At 41.1% G+C, this 18,313-nt stretch overlaps 1 protein-coding gene across 1 annotated transcript in view; it reads right to left on the bottom strand.

The window, feature by feature from the left end:
* Positions 1-10,350: 10,350 nt before the first annotated feature.
* Positions 10,351-18,313, bottom strand: part of gpc5a (glypican 5a) — a 131,892-nt gene continuing 123,929 nt past the window's right edge. Inside the window, exon 8 of the mRNA XM_012840616.3 lies at positions 10,351-10,952. Coding sequence (XP_012696070.2) covers positions 10,804-10,952 — 149 coding nt within the window. The 3' untranslated portion in view covers positions 10,351-10,803. The remainder of the gene's footprint in view (positions 10,953-18,313) is intronic.

Here is an 18,313-nt window from a genome sequence, read left to right as displayed (position 1 = left end):
CAATTTCTGTAGTATCAATCTTACTATTATGATTTGTACTTGTAATTTCTCTCGAGGTTCATCTTCACTGAATGTCTTGCATGGATTGGATTCAGGGCTGTTAGTTTCATTGGTGCGAGTGCGATAGCAAGGACATTGCAAAGGTAGTAGTTCTTCATACAGATTGTCAACGTAAGTAGTAACTAATTGAGTCGATCTTTTTTATCTTTTAATATGAGCGGCTACCTGCAACTATCAAGGTCAGAACAACTGAGCTGAAATCACTTTCCATGAACTCCTTTCTCGTTTTCAGGCTAATTGTAATTGCTCTATGACTTACAGTTAATGGGATGTGGGTATTGGAGACAGAGATACTCCCTTGAAAAAAAGACTTATAACAAAATTAAATCTGAGTTTTCAATTTCCTATTCTCTTTAGAATTTACAAACTAAATGGGCCCTGTCCCCAAGGCCAGATAATGAAAGCCATAAATAAGCTGAAAGGGCAATTTGAGGAATCAATGTTCCCTTCGGAAAAAGAGTGTTCTACATTAGAGTATGTTCCTATTTAGATCAGATGTAGCAGCATATAGTCTTATAGACTTTGTTAGTTTCATTGTAGGTCAGGTTCTGTTCTGAGTTCACACTGCTCCTTATCTCAGTATACTCTCACCGGCACCTCTTTTGTGTTCTGAATAGAAGAATAGAATTGAATTGTTCTGAACAGAATCGATTCTTTTCGACTGACAGTCGCTCCTCAAAACTTGCAATAGTAACGAACGGCTATGACGATTCAATGATGTGGATTTTTTGGGGTTGGAATTAGTGTTTTTGTAGTCTAACCCAGCTCTGCTCAGAGAAAGTGAAGCTTGTGCATGATGGTCCTCCGATCTCGCCCGAGTCACAGAATCACCCCACGGGCTCCATTGTCACTGGCCTGCTCCTGTGACAAACTCAAATTCCCCCCTGCTCCCCAGAGAATGTCACAGTAGACAGATCAACCAACGAGATCTCACTAAAAGCCAGACTAAAGTCCTGTAACAGCCTGCAACAGCCTGTCCACTAAACATAGAAAAGTCCAAAACAGTCTACTTGGAATAAAGAAACAAACTAGAGATAAATCAAGCCTGTAATGGAATCTACCCCATCTCATATGCATGGTGGGGGAGTGCAGGTGGAGTCTAATGTCTGGTAGCAAAGATAAGATTGTTTACAGTTTACATGCAGGCCTTTTACTGTCTTAATGCACTTTAGGTTACAGAGCAAACCAAACATTCCTTAAGTGCCAGATCAGTGATCCATACCATACTAAAAAAGAACAATTAAATACATTTTAGACTTGATAATACACTTCAAATCATTCAATCAAAGGTTAAGGTTTCTCTAATTAACATTGGCTTATGTATTTACATTAGCCAACCATGAATGTTGGTCATTTTAAATGCTAGGGTTGATCATTTGTGAATGTGAACAACTGATCTCTTCACAAGCAAGACATAAACATCAGGAAATGTGAAATAATACTACTTACTACTTAAGTTTATGCTAGGGAACCTCATTGAAAAGGAAAGGAAAGTGTAAAAATAAATAAATAAATTGGTAAAGAAGGGTTAATGCAATGCAATGATCTCATGCAATGCAGAAAGGAATCTTCAAAAAGAATGAATGTCAGGAGGATCATAAGGCAAAAGATTTATCAATTGAGTGCGAATGACGCAAAACAAGGAACTCTTCCCAGAATGACATGATGTCTGGGGTCCAGTATGCTCAGTGGAGTGCATCAGTGGAGTTCATCACACCCCACCTCAATACAATTTGAATGCTAACATACGGACAAAAAAGAGCACCACCCCTCCACTACAAAAATAAAGTTTGTGTACTTGACATACACAATATAGCAATACACTGTGTTTAAGTTTCCGTTTGTATTCATGAAAGTACTTTAAAATGTTTCATTGTTTTTTTTTTGGTACAACAATGGATTGAAATGAAACACTGTTCTAATTCTACAGATGTAGAACAGAGGCTCCCTCCCTTTAACATTATCCTACATCCATTTTAACTTAACAATACTCTTATCCCACATTTATGTGGTGTTGGTATTGAAAGAAAAGGATTGCTCTAATACTTACATTTACAATTATTTACATTTCAGCCTTCATCTAAAGACACATAAAGCATGGCCACCGCAGTACTGAAATCAAACCAATAACCCTCATACTATTTGCACTTTGATACACCAGTTGAGCCATAACCTTCATACTATTTGCACTTTGATACACCAGTTGAGCCATAACCTTCATACTATTTGCACTTTGATACACCAGTTGAGCCATAACCTTCATACTATTTGCACTTTGATACACCAGTTGAGCCACAACCCTCATACTATTTGCACTTTGATACACCAGTTGAGCCACACCGAGTGTGACATTATTGATACCATCGACTGGGAGGTCAAACCCGGGTTCTGGCACATGAGCCGCTAATGCCGTTGCAGCATAGTTTCTACTCTGTTTAATAGCGCTACGTCAAAAGCAGCAGCCAGGGGCACGTTCAGTCCCGACAACGTCTTTATTTAGATGGAAATGGCTGTGCGTTGAACACCATAGTGCGTTACCCACTTGTGTGCGCTTTTCAAAGACGTTTCTGAGCCTGATGAAATCAGTCTTTCATTTAAAAAATGTCGATTTTTTTTATTTAATTTTTATTTATTCTTATCTTGCATTTGTAAAGGACTTTAGTTTGATCCATTGTGTGCACTGCCTTTTTAATATGGCACAAAAGTATGCACTTGCAAACTCACACATATAAAAGGATTAGCATAAACCACACCCACAGGCCTAATAATTATAACGGCCCCATGTTTGAGAAAGGCCTGACATGGCGGCTGTGATGCTTGTCTCGATCACTATTGAATGTGAATGACTTGGTTTCCCTCATAAACTATCTTCTTGTTATACGTCTTATGTCCTCTGGAACTGCATGTAGTATGTATCTTATACCAAGAGCTGACACTAACTGTTGCACCTGCAAGCTACACATACACAATTTTAAGTACAAATATTTTCAAGGCAATTGAAGGGTGGAACCAACCAGCCACCCACACAAACGGCAAACTGCAATTAGGATCAATTAGGTGTCTGTGGTAATTTTAGAAAATACTTCTGAGTAGACTAATACCATGAAGTAGCAAGGACATCACAATGAAAAACAAAACAGTTCCATATGCAAATCCAAATGTTTGCACATCAAAGCTGTCAAATCTGTTTTCTACAACTAGCTTTCAAAAACATGGAAATTCAGTGGCAGACATTTAGAATGCAGTTCCTCCTCTTCGTGTGTTCCTTTATGCCTGGCTAATTCCTGAAGACTATTTGACACTTGGAAATGAATGCAAGTCAACCTTTATACAAATTTCACAAGACTCACAGCTCAAAAGCCAAGGCTGCCAGTTTACAATAATCACATTGCACTTTCTGGAAAGACGGAAGTAATCCACCAAGGACTCGTACACCTCTGCAGTAAGGAAATACGGTGCATTTTCCATTAGTCACATCATGAAGACTTGGCTAAAGTTATGAGGAGTGATTAATCATTCAGAAGCGGACAAAAGAGAACAATTTTGGACAATGTAGAATTCACACAAAGTGTGTTGGACGACAATCTATAGAGAAAATGAACAATCTGTTTTTAGGGGAAAAGAAGATAAACAGACGATGTTGCGAATTGCCTGGCAGGATTACCATGATATTACTATGTTCTTGTCGGTACATTGCTCCAAATATTTTGTCAAACATCAAAAAAGGGAAGTCATAGACAAGCAAGGCTTTTCTGTTTTCTTGTTGTCTACCTGAAGATCTTATCAACTTAAGGTTACTAAGGCACACATGTACAGTCTTAATGATAGACCATATGAACCACTGATCACAGCAATTACATCAAATCATCTACTTCTCGATAGGATGACTCATTTCCGATGATTGACCAAAGCTGTTGACATTTCTGGGCCACTTTATCTTAAGAACCCTAAGGTTTAGGGTATATATATAAAGAGTGCATATCATTATTCACTAGCAAGTACGTTAATGAGGACATGTTGCTACTAGATGTACAGTTAGTGTTCTGGTTTAGGGGTTAGTTACATATTACATTATATACTAAACTGAGTGGAGTATTGTATTAAAGCCCTGAATTAATTTCTTAAATAATTACTGTTAAGTTGAGCATTTGAAAATGTATAGCCAGTATATAGAACACTAGACAACAACTGCACATAGTCTTGAGTGAGTTAATTTTGTTATGTGCTGCACAAGAAACAACAAAAGTAGACAATAAGCCAAAGTCATTTCACATTATTGGGAAATCTGCACTGAAGACCTGGCTGGTGTGGAAAAGCATAACTGGGTAAATTGAGGCTCTTAGCACTATGGGGGGAGACAGCAGGGAAAGCCAATATTGATGGGGCTGTTTTTCACTTTCTCACACCTCTGGAGAAAACCAGGCAGGCATGACAGCTCAAGGGTGGACGAGTTTACCGGAGTGCGGTGGGATCGGGGGGGGGGGGGTTGGGGTGTAAGAGAGAGGGATAGAGAAAGACAGATACACAGCCTGGTTTCATCATTAAAAGGCAGGTCTCACTTCAGTGACATCACCTATCAGGTCGAAGGCAATACATTTGGTCGAGGAGTCGAGTTTTAGGAATCCAACGATGCCCCCACAGTGATGACCCCCACACCTCTCATCTTACAGCTGATCTCATGGGAGTGAGCCCTTTGAGCTCAGATATCAACAGATACCAACAGGTCAACACACAATCACAGAATTTTTGTATTTTTTTTCTCCCCTCATGTTTTATCCTGCCACGTGTTTGACATGTTCTTTAGATTTATTTTATCTGGGAAAGGTTTAAGGTATTGTGGTATGAGGATATAACCTGCTGACTAGGGTTAAAAATAATCTCAGTTGGCGCAGAGGCACTTGCTCAGGTCAAACAATGAAACTAGTTTCATCAGACAAACTCTATGTCAGCGCACATAGATTGGACTCCCAGTCTCGCCGATAACACATAACTCAAGTACACGGATAGAATTTTTTTAGCAATCGTGATTAACTACCAGACCGCTGACACCTCAAACACAAAATAGTTAGACTTCCTTGTTTTATTCTGAGCTTACTTTTGAAGTAGAACTTAGTAAAGCCATGGGATAGTTTACCTCACAGCTAAAAAAATACTTAATAAGTGAAAGAGAGTCTGAGCGGGTCCTCCTCTTCTCTCTCTGGACGCCATCCAGGAACACTGTCATAAACAAGACCCAGAGACTTAACCTTGCCCTGCTGGAGCACGGCCAGGCCAGCTTTAACACAGTTAACCGGGCCAAGAAATGTCTGCGCTTTGGCAAACCGTTTGTTCCTATTTGTCACTTTCAAATCCCCAGATATAATTCCAGACTAATCCTTCATAGACTCCCCGAGCGCCAATACATTACTGTGGGAGAATATTCATAGCTGACCTCCAAGGCTACTGCAGACCAGGCTGTAAAGGTCTCTTTAATGGAGGAAGGCGCTTGACAGTGATTTGTCAACACTAGGGTAAACAGACAGAGGAGAGTTCACACAGGCTTCACGTGAAGAGTTAGAAATTATTTGAGGCATATGTTAAAATGGGGGGAGGGGCATAATTCTACACATTTTGGGGCATAGCTCTCCTAGCAGCTCAACATTAATTCGCTCAAAGGTGTTTTTGTGGTGCAACTGGTAGAGCGGTAGGTGGTTTAGTTGGCTACATATAGAGGATTCACAGATCAAGACTGTGGTATGATTGTAGGGTATCATTCCAGTAGGAAACGTTCTGTATCTATTAATAGAGAGGGCATGTGCTCCTGCTGTGAACCTTCATGTATTGACGTCAGCCTATGTGTTTCTAATGCAGTCCTATTGGATGGAAGAGGATGTTCTGTACCCACTTGTGAGGTTTCATGGTTACATGACCTAAATCATTCATCGTGTACATATATAATGATAATTAAAAAAGAAAAAACTAAAGGCTGGGAGGGGGAAATATTGCGAAATGAATGACTAAAAAGAAAGGAATGGGGAAACTAGGGGAGAAAGCAAGCCTAGTGGAGGAAAAGGGTGTGTTGGAAAAAAAAAGGGAATTCAAGGCGCCTGTTGGCCTACTTGTAGGCCCACGGGATGCATTCCTTCAGGCACTAGATGGACATCTTCAGCAATTTGGATGGGGGTGCCGTCGATCACGCCAGTGACCCGGGGGAACACTGCTGATGGCATGGAAGCCTTGGTTGACTCTGGCCATCTCCTCTGGTGTGGATGGAAAAGTCCTCCTCTCTTAGGAAGCTGTAATGGCACCTGGATTACGACCATTACAGCTCTGCTGATGGTAGCCTTGCTCAGCGCCAGGCCTGCTCCCGACACAGACTTATAGAGACTGCCTGAGGCGTGCAAACGCAGTGCAGCCACAAGTGGCACAGTTGGTGTTAAGGCAAAATGACACCTAGTGGCCCTCACCAAATGAGGGTGAACAAAATCAATTAACACTTCTTGTATCTTGGCCCGAGTGAGGTGATATGGCGATTTGGATGACTGCCTCATGTTTTGGGAGTTGAAAGTGTTGCGTATAAACGCATTCACATACACCACCTCACTACAGCCCCTGCAACACCTATTCAATGCAGCAAATGACTTTCCCTCAACACTGTGTTTTGTTTCTGTTTTTCTGTTTCTCATTTTGTCCCAAAATTGCGTATCCTCCTTCAAACTAAACTACATGTTTTGGATATGAGATTTAAAATCCTGTAGATAAAGTGTCTGTGTTAACATAGAAGGTTGATGGATTCAGATACGTATTTGAATTTCAATTCAATGTCCACACAGCTGTGTTAAAGCAACAGTATGAAACACTTGGTCTCAAACTAACAGGAAGGCAGAAACATTACAAACACCAACAACAGCAGTCGCCACTGCTCTCTTTCTGCAACCAGCACATTATACAAGGCAAATAAATAGCCACATTAACTTACTTTCAGTGGTGGGGAGATGCATGCTGACACTGGGCCTGCTGACCTGTTTTGGGTCAGAAAGACCAATTTCTCCCTCTGGTAGGCCATCGTCTTATGGTGGTGTCTTTCCTCCTGCTCCCTCAGGACTGCCAGTTAGGGGGTTAGGTCGACCTTGTTGACCAACATGCATAGCTCAAATTGAGGCTGTCGAGCCATTTTTAAATTAGGCCCATAGGACGTCTGGTCACTAGCACAAAGGGCTTAAATAATGCAGAGCATCTACAAGCAGCTAAATTTAATCAATAACTCATCAAAATTTCAATCGATGACTTAATCCCCGAGACCTCTCATTACTATTTTGAAAAAGATTAAAATAACATCACCACTCGGACTACAAACCCGTGTCTGTGTAATCATGAAATTGTGTCCGCCAAGGTAGGACGGCCAGCTCCACCACCTACCCCACTGAGCCATTATCGCACTGTGTGACAGGCCAGGTATTGATAGTGTTAACAGTGTTTAAAAGAACACATATTTACAGACAGATCTTATTTTACTAAATGCACTGTAATCGCTAATATTCTTGTTCTTGTTGCCTTTTTTCAGCTACAGCTCTTTTTGAAAAGTATAATTGATATTTATTATCTTTCTTTGTCATTTGTTTTCAGTTGTGGATTTTAGTAATAGTATTGTTGATTTTGTTGTTGTTGTTGCTGCTGGCATATGTTTACAATATAAATAGCCTGGGCTGGGGACAGCACTGCGCTATGGATCAATCAAACAACAAGGGGACGCTAACCTATTGGCTGGTAGGACAGGTTCGGGGCAATGCTATTACAGTGTCAAATTATTTTAAATACCTTAACACAAAGAACAGACATGATATATTATATATCAGAAATAAAAAATCTCAAAACTGTTTGTTCCAACCTCCTAGTCACTAGTCAATCTCCTAGTCACACCTGCACAGCCATTTCTCATTAAAGCAGTTATTATTATGTGTCAACCATATGCTTCATCAGTTTCAGTGACATGGTATTTTTTGGAATGTTTGCTATATTACCCTGATTGTTTATGTGATTGATGAGGATTTATTCAGTGAAAGGAAAAAAAATGAATGTAAAACCTGATAGGCCACCAGGCCAAAGTTGATGTGCCATGCCAGCTAGAGGGGAAATCCACTAACAATGTCAGTCACTATGTCAGACAACAATGTGTTCATTGACATATTTTCACCATTGGGCTCTACTGAACGCAAAATCTCACCCTCCTCAAAATCTTCCATAGGATCCCGTTCATGAGAATGAGAGGGGTTTTGTAAGATGTCAAATTATAGACTGTATGTGGTCATTTGGGTCAATGTAAACTTTCTCTACAAAAACAGCATTCAGGAATAGTTTGGTCAGCTCAAAAGACTGCTGATTACTGTTCTAGCGATTTTTCTGAATGAAGGTGAAATGTCTGTGATCAATATGATTGGATAACATGACTTGGTTTCTCAAACAATTTATGTGGCATGCATGATTGTCCCGTTGTTTCTATACAGATTATATTTGTTGCTACTACTGTCTAGTCTCTCAAATAATTCTCTCAGAATTCTTTGACAATCACTTGGTGCCTTGTTTCATTGAAATTGTTGTCAGTGACATGAACAGCATTCAACTTGCTAGAGAATAATATTCAGTTACTTGGAGACACGCAATAATCTGGTAGGGTGATTATCATTCCTAGCGAGTGAAGGAGATCCAGTAAAACCACATGTGGACTAAGTATTTCAACGTCTTGGTTACCAACAGTGACAAAAGGACTTGCATTTTGGTGGCACTGACATTAATTGATCATTTACTTTTGAGACACAAACTAAGCATTTTGAGCGGGTTACCTGCTTTTCCAGGTAATCCATTTGTGTGCTGCTGTTTGTACTAATTATCCAGTAGTGAGTGTAGACCTTAGGCAGAGTTTTGATGTCATCTCTCCATAACATGCTGCAATGCTGTGAATCAGGTGATTGTAAAGCATAGGTGCTCTGTGAACAAGGCTGTAGGTCAATGCATGACTTCCTAAACTTTCAATTAACAATAATAATACATCCTATTTATATAGCGCTTTTCACAGTTCTCAAACACACTTAAATTAAGCATGTTCTGGAAGGCTCTCTCGTACATGGGTGGGAATACTTGCCTCCGGTGGTCATTTCTTCTTCTCCTCTCCATTGTATCTTTCCCATTTGCATACATATTTCATAACAATGTAGATGGACATTCACCATAATTTTGTCCATGAGGAGCTCATCTGACGCAATTAAAAATGCTAACTTCATGTAGCGCAATATAGCACTGCTGAAGTTTGACCACTACGGGATCTCCATCTATGACCCTACCTTTATAAATACCTGGGAAAGGGGGACGTGGTTTTGAGTGATGATGTTCACATTAAAAAAAACCTTGAATAGCAAGGAATCGCAATAAATCGTTATTTTAGTGTGTTATTATACGAGTAGCTTTGTGTGATGCCAGTCATGGCGAATTTCGAACAGGCAAGTACAACGCCAAAGCAAAATGACACAACTGTAGTTGATGCACACAAGACAGGAAAATAATGACATTTATTTCCATCATTGTACCATCAGTATAAATGTATAGGTGACCAACCTTTTGTTCATGTATGTATGTATGTACTGTATGTATGTATGTATGCATGTATGTATGTATGTATGTATGTATGTATGTATGTATGTATGTCTCATTGTATCTTTAAAAATAAAGTAATAAAAAAAAAAACAGGAAAATAATTACACTTATGGTATCCATCCAAAAAACAGCCCACCCCACACACACAGCCAGTTAAGCCAAAAAGGCGTGAGTGCATTGCTGTTTCACTGTTTATATGAGATGAGTGCTGTACGCATCAATAATGGGAAAGTGTTTATTGCTGTACTCTATACACAAGGTATAAATATACAGTATATTAGCACAGTATATTAATACATTTTGTTAAGGTGCGTTTTACGCGATCGTATGGAGGGAAAAATGAACACAATCTGTAAAAAAAAAAAAAATAACAAAACTTTACATCTTTACAGTTCTGCATTGCAATATGTAAAACTAAAATAGGTACATAGTACCAGGGAATATTTAAAAAGCAGACTATGACAACAAGCACCACAGCATGGTTCCATCTTATGGTAATGAAATGTAAACCCAGAGTGAATTATGCCAGTTACCATTTACAACTAGGCTTACAAATATATTATTAAATGAAACAAACAAAAAAAAAAGATTAAATTAATATCAGTGTCTTTTTTAATATCATTGAAGGATTTATACTCTTCCATTGAAGAAGAAGGGGGGGGGGGGGGGGGGGGGGGCGTTGGTTTAAATCCCGGCAGTGAGTGAAGCTGTCAGTTTTTCACACAGGATCTCTTCGTATTGGTCTCAGTACAGATGAAACTCATTGGCGGATAAAAGGGGCTTGCGTTTCTGGAGGACTTCCTTCTTCTTGCTTCTGTACACATCCTTGCAACACAGTTACTCTTCGTCCAGATTGGTCTTTCATGACCTGTCGATACACGCCATCACCATACAGATCCTCAGCTTTGAGGAGCCCCCACTGAGGAACTCTTCTCTTTCCCCTGACCCGTTCACCAAAGTATGCAGCTTGCTTTATTTAATATATTTCTTTCTTTCTTTCTTTCTTTATCTATGTATACTCCCGAGAAGATGAAAGAAAAGAAATTATCAGTCTTTTGGAGGGGGGTGGGGTCGGGTGGAGGGTGGAGGGGTGGACTGCAGTCTTTTTGAGTGACATTACCATGACAACACTGTCAGTGCACAAGTCCAAATCAGGGCCAGACAGGCCCCTAGAGTTCCAACTCTCGAGCCGGCTGAAGCGCCGTTCTCAAAGTCCTCCGTCTTCGTGTGGTGATGCCGGTGACTGTTGGTCTTTTCTGGTGTCACTGTGAAAGAGAAAAGAAAAGGAGGAGTGTTGAGTGACTTTGTAGTTCCCAGGAAAACTAGAGGGGTGAGTTTGGAAGCGCATCAAGGGGAAAAGCACTTCCAAACGGCATAGTTTCCCCATCACCTTCACCAGATGTACTTGCATGTAGGTCAGCATATACAAAAGCCATCTCAGTATGTGTCTGGCCCCTTCATGTCGTATTATCCCCAAAACATTTCCCTTGAAAGGTTTTTTCCTGGCCGTTTTTGTTTGGGTTTCTGAAATATTTCACCCTCCTGATGTACCCTGTATTACGGTTCTTTATATCAACACATTTGACACGGCTGTTTTTTTTTTGTTTTTTTATCTTTAGACACTAAACATAGATTTTGCTTCTGGTGCTTCCTTTACCATTCCCCTGAACTGCATCATCGATATGGATCTTAACATAGACATTGCCTTGTAAGGTGGTCAAAGGGCACTATGTAGCCACAGCCTCAGTTTCCAGGGGAAGCGGGAAGGGGGATTGAAAGAAAAAAAGAAAAAAAAACTATTTCGGTGTGCAGGGATATTGGCAATGTTTTGGATGTGTGCTGTCCACAATCAACAGCATGTTACCCAGACAGACCACATATGAGCGCCTTTGCACAGATGCCCGCGTGTGGACTGACATTAGCGGCGTATTGATCCAAAGTGAGCAGTGTAGGCCCATAGAGCACCACTTAAATGCCAGCTGGGAGACACACACAGACACATCTACTGCACTGGTACAGGACATCGATCCGCAAATGGAGCCTCTCTCAGGTGTAACGACCAATACTGAGGCAAAAAAAAAATGGTTTGAAGAGTTTTTGTGTCGGTTGTATTCTTCTATATTTTTTGCACTGTACTCAATAGTCGCCAGACACCTGGAAAACACACTAAAAAGTGTTACTTTAAAAAAAAAAGTTGTCTGCAATATTTTTTTGTCTTGTCTGGAAAGAAGAAAAGAAGATGACACAAAAAGAAGAAGAAGATAAAATAAAAGGGAGAAATGAATCTCTGCATGTAAATGAGCCGTGTGCTTACACTGTAAATCTATATGGTGTGGACACTAATGGCAGCTGGGCGTGGTGCGGCGCTGAAGGTGGCCATTAGATTCTAAGCAGCCTAGAGCCGCATGGCAGTGAATCCCCCCGGGGTGACATGTCGGAACCTATTAGGGGGCGGAGGGAAGGAGTGATGACCTGTCTCTTCCCCTGGCGTCCTGTAACTCTGCATCTCTTTCCATCTTGCTGTTTGTGTGTGTTTGTGGGTGTGTGTGTGGGTGTGTGTGTGTGTGGGTGTGTGTGTGGGTGTGTGTGTGTGTGTGTGTGTGTGTGTGTGTGGGGGGGTGTTGTTGACATGGAGGAATACCAATGATTGTCAGGTGGGGAAGTGTAAGCAACAGCTGATTGCCTCCCTGTTCCTGCCCCTTGCGAGTCCCTGAATGCTTATTGGAAGAGTGTGTGTGTGTGTGTGTGTGTGTGTGTGTGTGTGTGTGTGTGTGTGTGTGTGTGTGTGTGTGTGTGTGTGTGCATGGAGGAGGGGTAGTGTTTTAAACTTGTGGGGAAAGTGAAAAAAAAGAAGACTACAGGTAAGTGATAATAAAAAGGAAGAAGTTCAGAAGCAGTTTTTAAATTGATATTTTGGAAAGGCACACATAGTTTAGCCCCGCAGTCCCTCGGGGGTCAAAACTATAAAAAGGACATTCAAAGCTCTTTATGGGGATCTGTCTGTGAAAGAAGGTGTGTCTGTAATCATGGCCAAAGTCCATGAACCATAATTAAATGGCAGCATATCATTTCCTACCCAGAACAACATCAACAACAACAAAAAGAATAAATAATTAAATAAATAATTAAATAACCATTAAAATCCACTGCATGACTAGGGGAATAGAGGCTACATCTTAACAATGACTAAAGGAACTTCATGGATAATTTCTGGGGGCATTTTATGTTCTTCAAACTTAGATGGTGTCTATAAATAATGCAAGCTGGCGATGGATAAACACACCAGCACACTCGCGCAGTGAGGGAAAGCTCCACAGAGCTATCTACTTGTTAGTTTGGACAAAACCAATTTGTTATTGATGAAACAACACAGGGATGTCAAACACAGTCCGGTGTACACAAATATATGCTCACAAAATGGAGGCGGTTCGGTAAAAGCAGAGGCCCACAAACAAGTCACTGGAGAAGTTTAGAGCACATGCAGAATCAATAGGAGTTAAATTCGTTGGACCTGAAGGAGAGCTTTGATCAATACCATGCTGCAACATGAAAGACACAAAAGAATAAACAAACAAACAAGGCTCTCTGGCCAGGAGGAAAATACATTCATTCTGCATATGCAGCACCAGTAATTACTAAAAATGGGCAGAAGGTGGTTTGAGGGTTGGTTTCCAATACTGCTGCAGTGGGTCTTCTTTATCTGGTACTAAATTATTCTGAAACACAACCCTTAAGAACAGGCCGCCAAGACCAGTAATAGTACAGGCTTTGCCTTGCATACAGTATTTGTTACACAACATACTTACTTATATATACAATAGTTATATATGGTAATTACTTGAGAAATGGAGATATGCAAGTCAGTCACCATTTTTTCAATTACATTTCAATTTCATATAATGCACTTCACATTTTGAATGTAATTTGGCTGTGAGTGGCAATGTTTTAAAAAAAAAATGTATCTTGCATGCCGACCAAGAACTTTAAAGAAGCCTTCCCTTCCAAGGATTTACATCTGAAACTTAGTCAATAGCAACTGACTGCCAAACAAAGTTCCATTTGGAGGGACCAGGTACATGACAGTTAAGGTCACCTGCTATGCCCTCTATCCTGGATGCGTCCCAACTGTCTCTCAAGGCTGGTTATGACATCTGTCGTGCCAGGTTTATTTGATGGTTATGTCAGGTTCATTGCTGGGCACTCACAATATTGTTATATACTCAAACACTAAGTAGAGAATTGACGTCCTTATATGGAAGGATCTACCCAGGGGAGGCAGCAAGATCTCTCGACCTTGAGACCAACTGCACTCACAGCACTCCAGCCAGAAGACAGTGTGACCTGACATTGCAAATCAAGGGGAGGAATGCAATGTTCCTGGCTAGACTCATGTAAGTGTGTACAACTGTATTTATGGTCCATTGCTGATTATGTGAGCCGGGTTTCTGAATGCGGAACAATTGGTCGAGGTTATTTAGTGGAGCCAAGAACAATGAAAACAAGGATGAGAGACAGCCCAAGGAAATCAAAGGGAATTGAGGACAGCCCTGTTGAGAGGCAACCCTTGTAGATTTATACTGACCGCATATTTGTCAACTGGAGTTAAACCACCCAGGAAAAGAAACCACAGGCTCATACCACTGTGCAAACAGGAAATGGGTTTTAAATTGGTGAGCGCTTCCACAAGCTATTGTACTGAGCACACAAAACAGTTCAATTGAAAATAAATAAGCGTGCTTTTTCTGCTGGTGACCCACAATGAAAACAAAACTGCTATCCCTTCTAAATTACTCTATTTTTCATTCATAGGCTTGGAAATAACTTTGGTCACACAAAAACAAAATGGCTTAATTAGCTACAAAGAGGTAACACACACACACTGTAATATGAAAATATCAGCTTTGTTAGCTGCTATTACGCAAAGGTTTATTCCAGTTTCCACACGCACGTCCGCAATACTACATGCAGCAACATCATGCCAGACACCAAAATGTACAACCGTGCTGACATGGAAACACTTACACAGCCTGTGCGAGAAATGCTAATGAGAACAAATGATTTGCATGTTGAGAAAAATGTCTGAGCTTAGGGTCATTAGCATAGCTAACTACACGCTTGTGCAAACGCTGACTGTCTGCCTCGCGCCTTGCTGTCAGCAGTTCCTCTCAGGGCCTGAGGCGACGTTAAAGTGTTCCTCAGCACACACTAAGCCTCATAGCCGTTCAACACCCCCCCCCACCCCCCACACACCCCAATTCAAATGTCAGGACAAAGACCACAAACTAATGTCAGTCAGTGACTAAGCTAAGAGGGGCTTGAGGCTGGTGAGATTAGCTTGTTTATCCCTCTTCCTGCTACTTTGCTATTGGTCTGTCACACTGCACTCTCAACACTCTCCTCACATATTTAACTTCTGGTGTGATGCCCAAGTCAGCAGTGCCAGTAGAAGCTTATTCATAATAACATGTCAGTGTTGCAATACAAACTGAACAGTGACGAGTGGAGATTAAAATGCTTTGCTAATAAAAAAAAAACACACACCGTTTTAGAATATAGCCATGTCATTTCTAAACATATCTGTTTCTTTCCATTCTATATTATTTTGTCTTTTGGTTCAAAAGCTAATTATTGATCTGAGAAAAAAAAACCTCCCTCTCTCTCTCTCTCTCTGTTTCTGCTTCAGACATACACAACCCTGTGGGATTTTTGGAATAACACAGTTGATTATGTTTCTCGTCTCAAACTGGGAATTCAAACAACCTGCTTCACCCTTGATGGATCTTGAACAGTACAACTAATAAACACAAAAAGAAAGAAAAAAACCAATAGCGCTGAATGTATTAAGGAATTAAGGAAGGCTCCAAGGACAACAACAGCAGCAGCAGCCGACTTTTCAGCAGAAGGCTGATTGTTTGGCGGCCTTCTCTTTGAGACAGAGCTGAGGCCACCTGAGCCTTCCAGTTCCCCTGATCCGGTGCTGAGCGGGCCTGTGAGTCGCTAGCGGCGGCCATCCCTCCCTTCCTCCCCAATTAATTTGCAACACAGACCCTCTGAATGGGATCTCTCAGACCCCGCTTTTGTGGAATAATTCAGCTTGGCTGGTTGGTTGGTGTTGTTAGTGTTGCTGAAAATTGCTCGTTTAAGCCGCGCAGCATGGCTGACTGTGCGGCTCTGTGAATCGCAATTAACAGCCTTGTCTAATCCTCTTTTCGTTTGGTGAGGTCAAGAAGTTATTTTCGCTTACTTTTCGACTCAATTTCCATGTATTGTATCTTTTTGTCCTCCCCAAGAATACTAATTTTCAATGTAACAGATGCATTATACATTACAATCATATGCGGATCAAAGTTTAGTTTAGCGGAGGATTAGTATCGGCTCATGAACTAGTAAAGACCTGCTGGGCTAAAGGATTTACCTTTACATAACATAATAAACGGTAAAACAGAAACACCTCTGAAGTTCCCTCTGAACAGTTTTTCCCATTTCACACAGGGCGGGGGGGAAGGCATATCAATGCCAAATGAATTGCTAGACAGCCAAACGAAGGAATATTTCTTACAATTAATAGGGAAATATATTGCAAAATAAATAAATAAATAAGTAAATAAAATAATGGAGGTCATCCATCACAACGCTCTTGTTTAGCATGCCTGCTGTTGCTCCAAAGGCTTGGTTTATTTGTCCACCTTCTGACCATGCATATTCAACTCACTGTGCAGTCATCCCTCTTCCCCCTACACGCACACCAAGTCCCTGCAGTCCACCACCACCCCTCCTCACTCTGTGACCACAGCGTAGTTCAGAATCAATGGCACCTAATTAAAAACCCTCACATTATTTCAAAGGTCCAGACGGCATCCATTTCTCTGCGTGGCTCTCCAGGACTTCAGTGGGCCCGTTATAGATCCGCTGGTGGTGTTGGGAGTGGGGTGGGGTGGGGTGGTGGCAGTGGGAAGAAGCCATACTGTGGCCGCTCAATGTCTACGTGCCAAAAACTGATCCTCTGTTACACTGGACATCTCCAATACAGTCGATACTGAGCCCAAATCAGCCGCTCAGTCACACTCCAGCCACAGACTCAAGCAGCATACAGATGAGCCTAGGAGGCTACTGGCCACATAGCTTCTCATAACATGCTAACCTGTGCTGATGGGACCACTGCTAACTGCATGTTATTGCTTCCGGCCAAACACAGCTGGGCACAGGAGTCTGCCTTACTACATAAGCCTGTCTATAAACGGCCATGACGGGAGGCTTTTGGGGAAGTTTACCACAAGGAGTATAATTTAAAATGCATCACAACATCTCCACTGATTTGAACTTCACTTACATCTCTCTCTCTCTCTCTCTTAGTAGATAACATTCGCCATACAAGCAAACACAGCTTGAATCCATGCTGTCTACTCCTTCCTAATCATAATCTGCCTCTGAACAGAATTTCATAGGAGAAAACACGATTGCTTGATAACCTAACATGGGACTGATGCCAAGACTGGCAGTTGTGTGACTACTGTTTATAAGCCCTTGATTAAAGGAGCCACTTCAAACGAGACCGATAGGGAATGGCGGTAGTGGAGTAACAGGCTGGAGGAAAGGGGAAGATGTTGTATTTTTCATGCCTGGTGTTTCCCTCCGAGAGGTGATCCAGGTTACATCAGATCGACTACTGCTGATACTAGGGGATGAGGCGGAGGTCAGGGGGCAATCCTCCTCCCTCGTCTTTGCAAGTTGCGGTGAACTCAGAAGCATCTGCGTTCAATCACCCCCCCACCCCCCCGGGAACAAAAGTTTGCACACTAAACTCGATGCAACGCGTAAACATGGGTCGGGCCTCCCTCCAGCCCGTCTCTGGCAGACAGAAAACACATGTTCACACTTAAATCTTGCAGGCAGGTTCAGGCGCTTCGCATTGCTGCCTAAATTAACATCATATTTTGGGAGTGATGTGTTAAACAAACGTTTGTTTAAGTCTGTGCACCAACTGCACAGATGTTTGTAAACATTACAGACATAATTACTGAACTATATTTGGACAGGACAGATTCATTCTGCTTCAGTTGCACTGTTTACATTTAATAAATGCAGGGAAATTTAAATAAGTATACAGTGACAAAAATGAATTGCACGGCTGCCTTAGGAGGAATTGTGATTAGCTGGCTCAATGAAAATACTATTTTGAACTGATGTAACATAAGATACAAAATTAAACAAAACAAAAAATGAACTGGTGAAAAAGAACATCATATTGGCAAATATATTGTGAAGGTGTGATGTATGTTATTTTTATGTTATTCCAATGATTCACAATTATTATGTTTTGTGTGTGTGTGTGAGGTCAAGTGCAACTTCAGTTCCTGGGTAAATAATCTCTACAAGTGAGAAAGACATAGCTATTAAAGAGTAGCTATTAAACCTGGATACCAAACACTGAATATCGGTGTGACACTACACACATCTATGAAAACAATATAAACACACCTACAAATGTTGCCAGGTTTTGTAAACTTTACAATCGGTTGAATATCTCTTGGTCATTATACATTTTCTAATTAGCCATTAAGGTCTGGTGGACGAAAAATAGCATGTGTTTCTCCTCACTTCCAGAGCTCAAGTACTTGACCACAGA

This window comes from Clupea harengus, chromosome 21 (genome assembly GCF_900700415.2).
Source record: "Clupea harengus chromosome 21, Ch_v2.0.2, whole genome shotgun sequence".
Taxonomy (NCBI): Eukaryota; Metazoa; Chordata; class Actinopteri; order Clupeiformes; family Clupeidae; genus Clupea; species Clupea harengus.
Note: the sequence above shows the minus strand (reverse complement) of the source record. Positions and strands in the feature narration are given on the sequence as shown.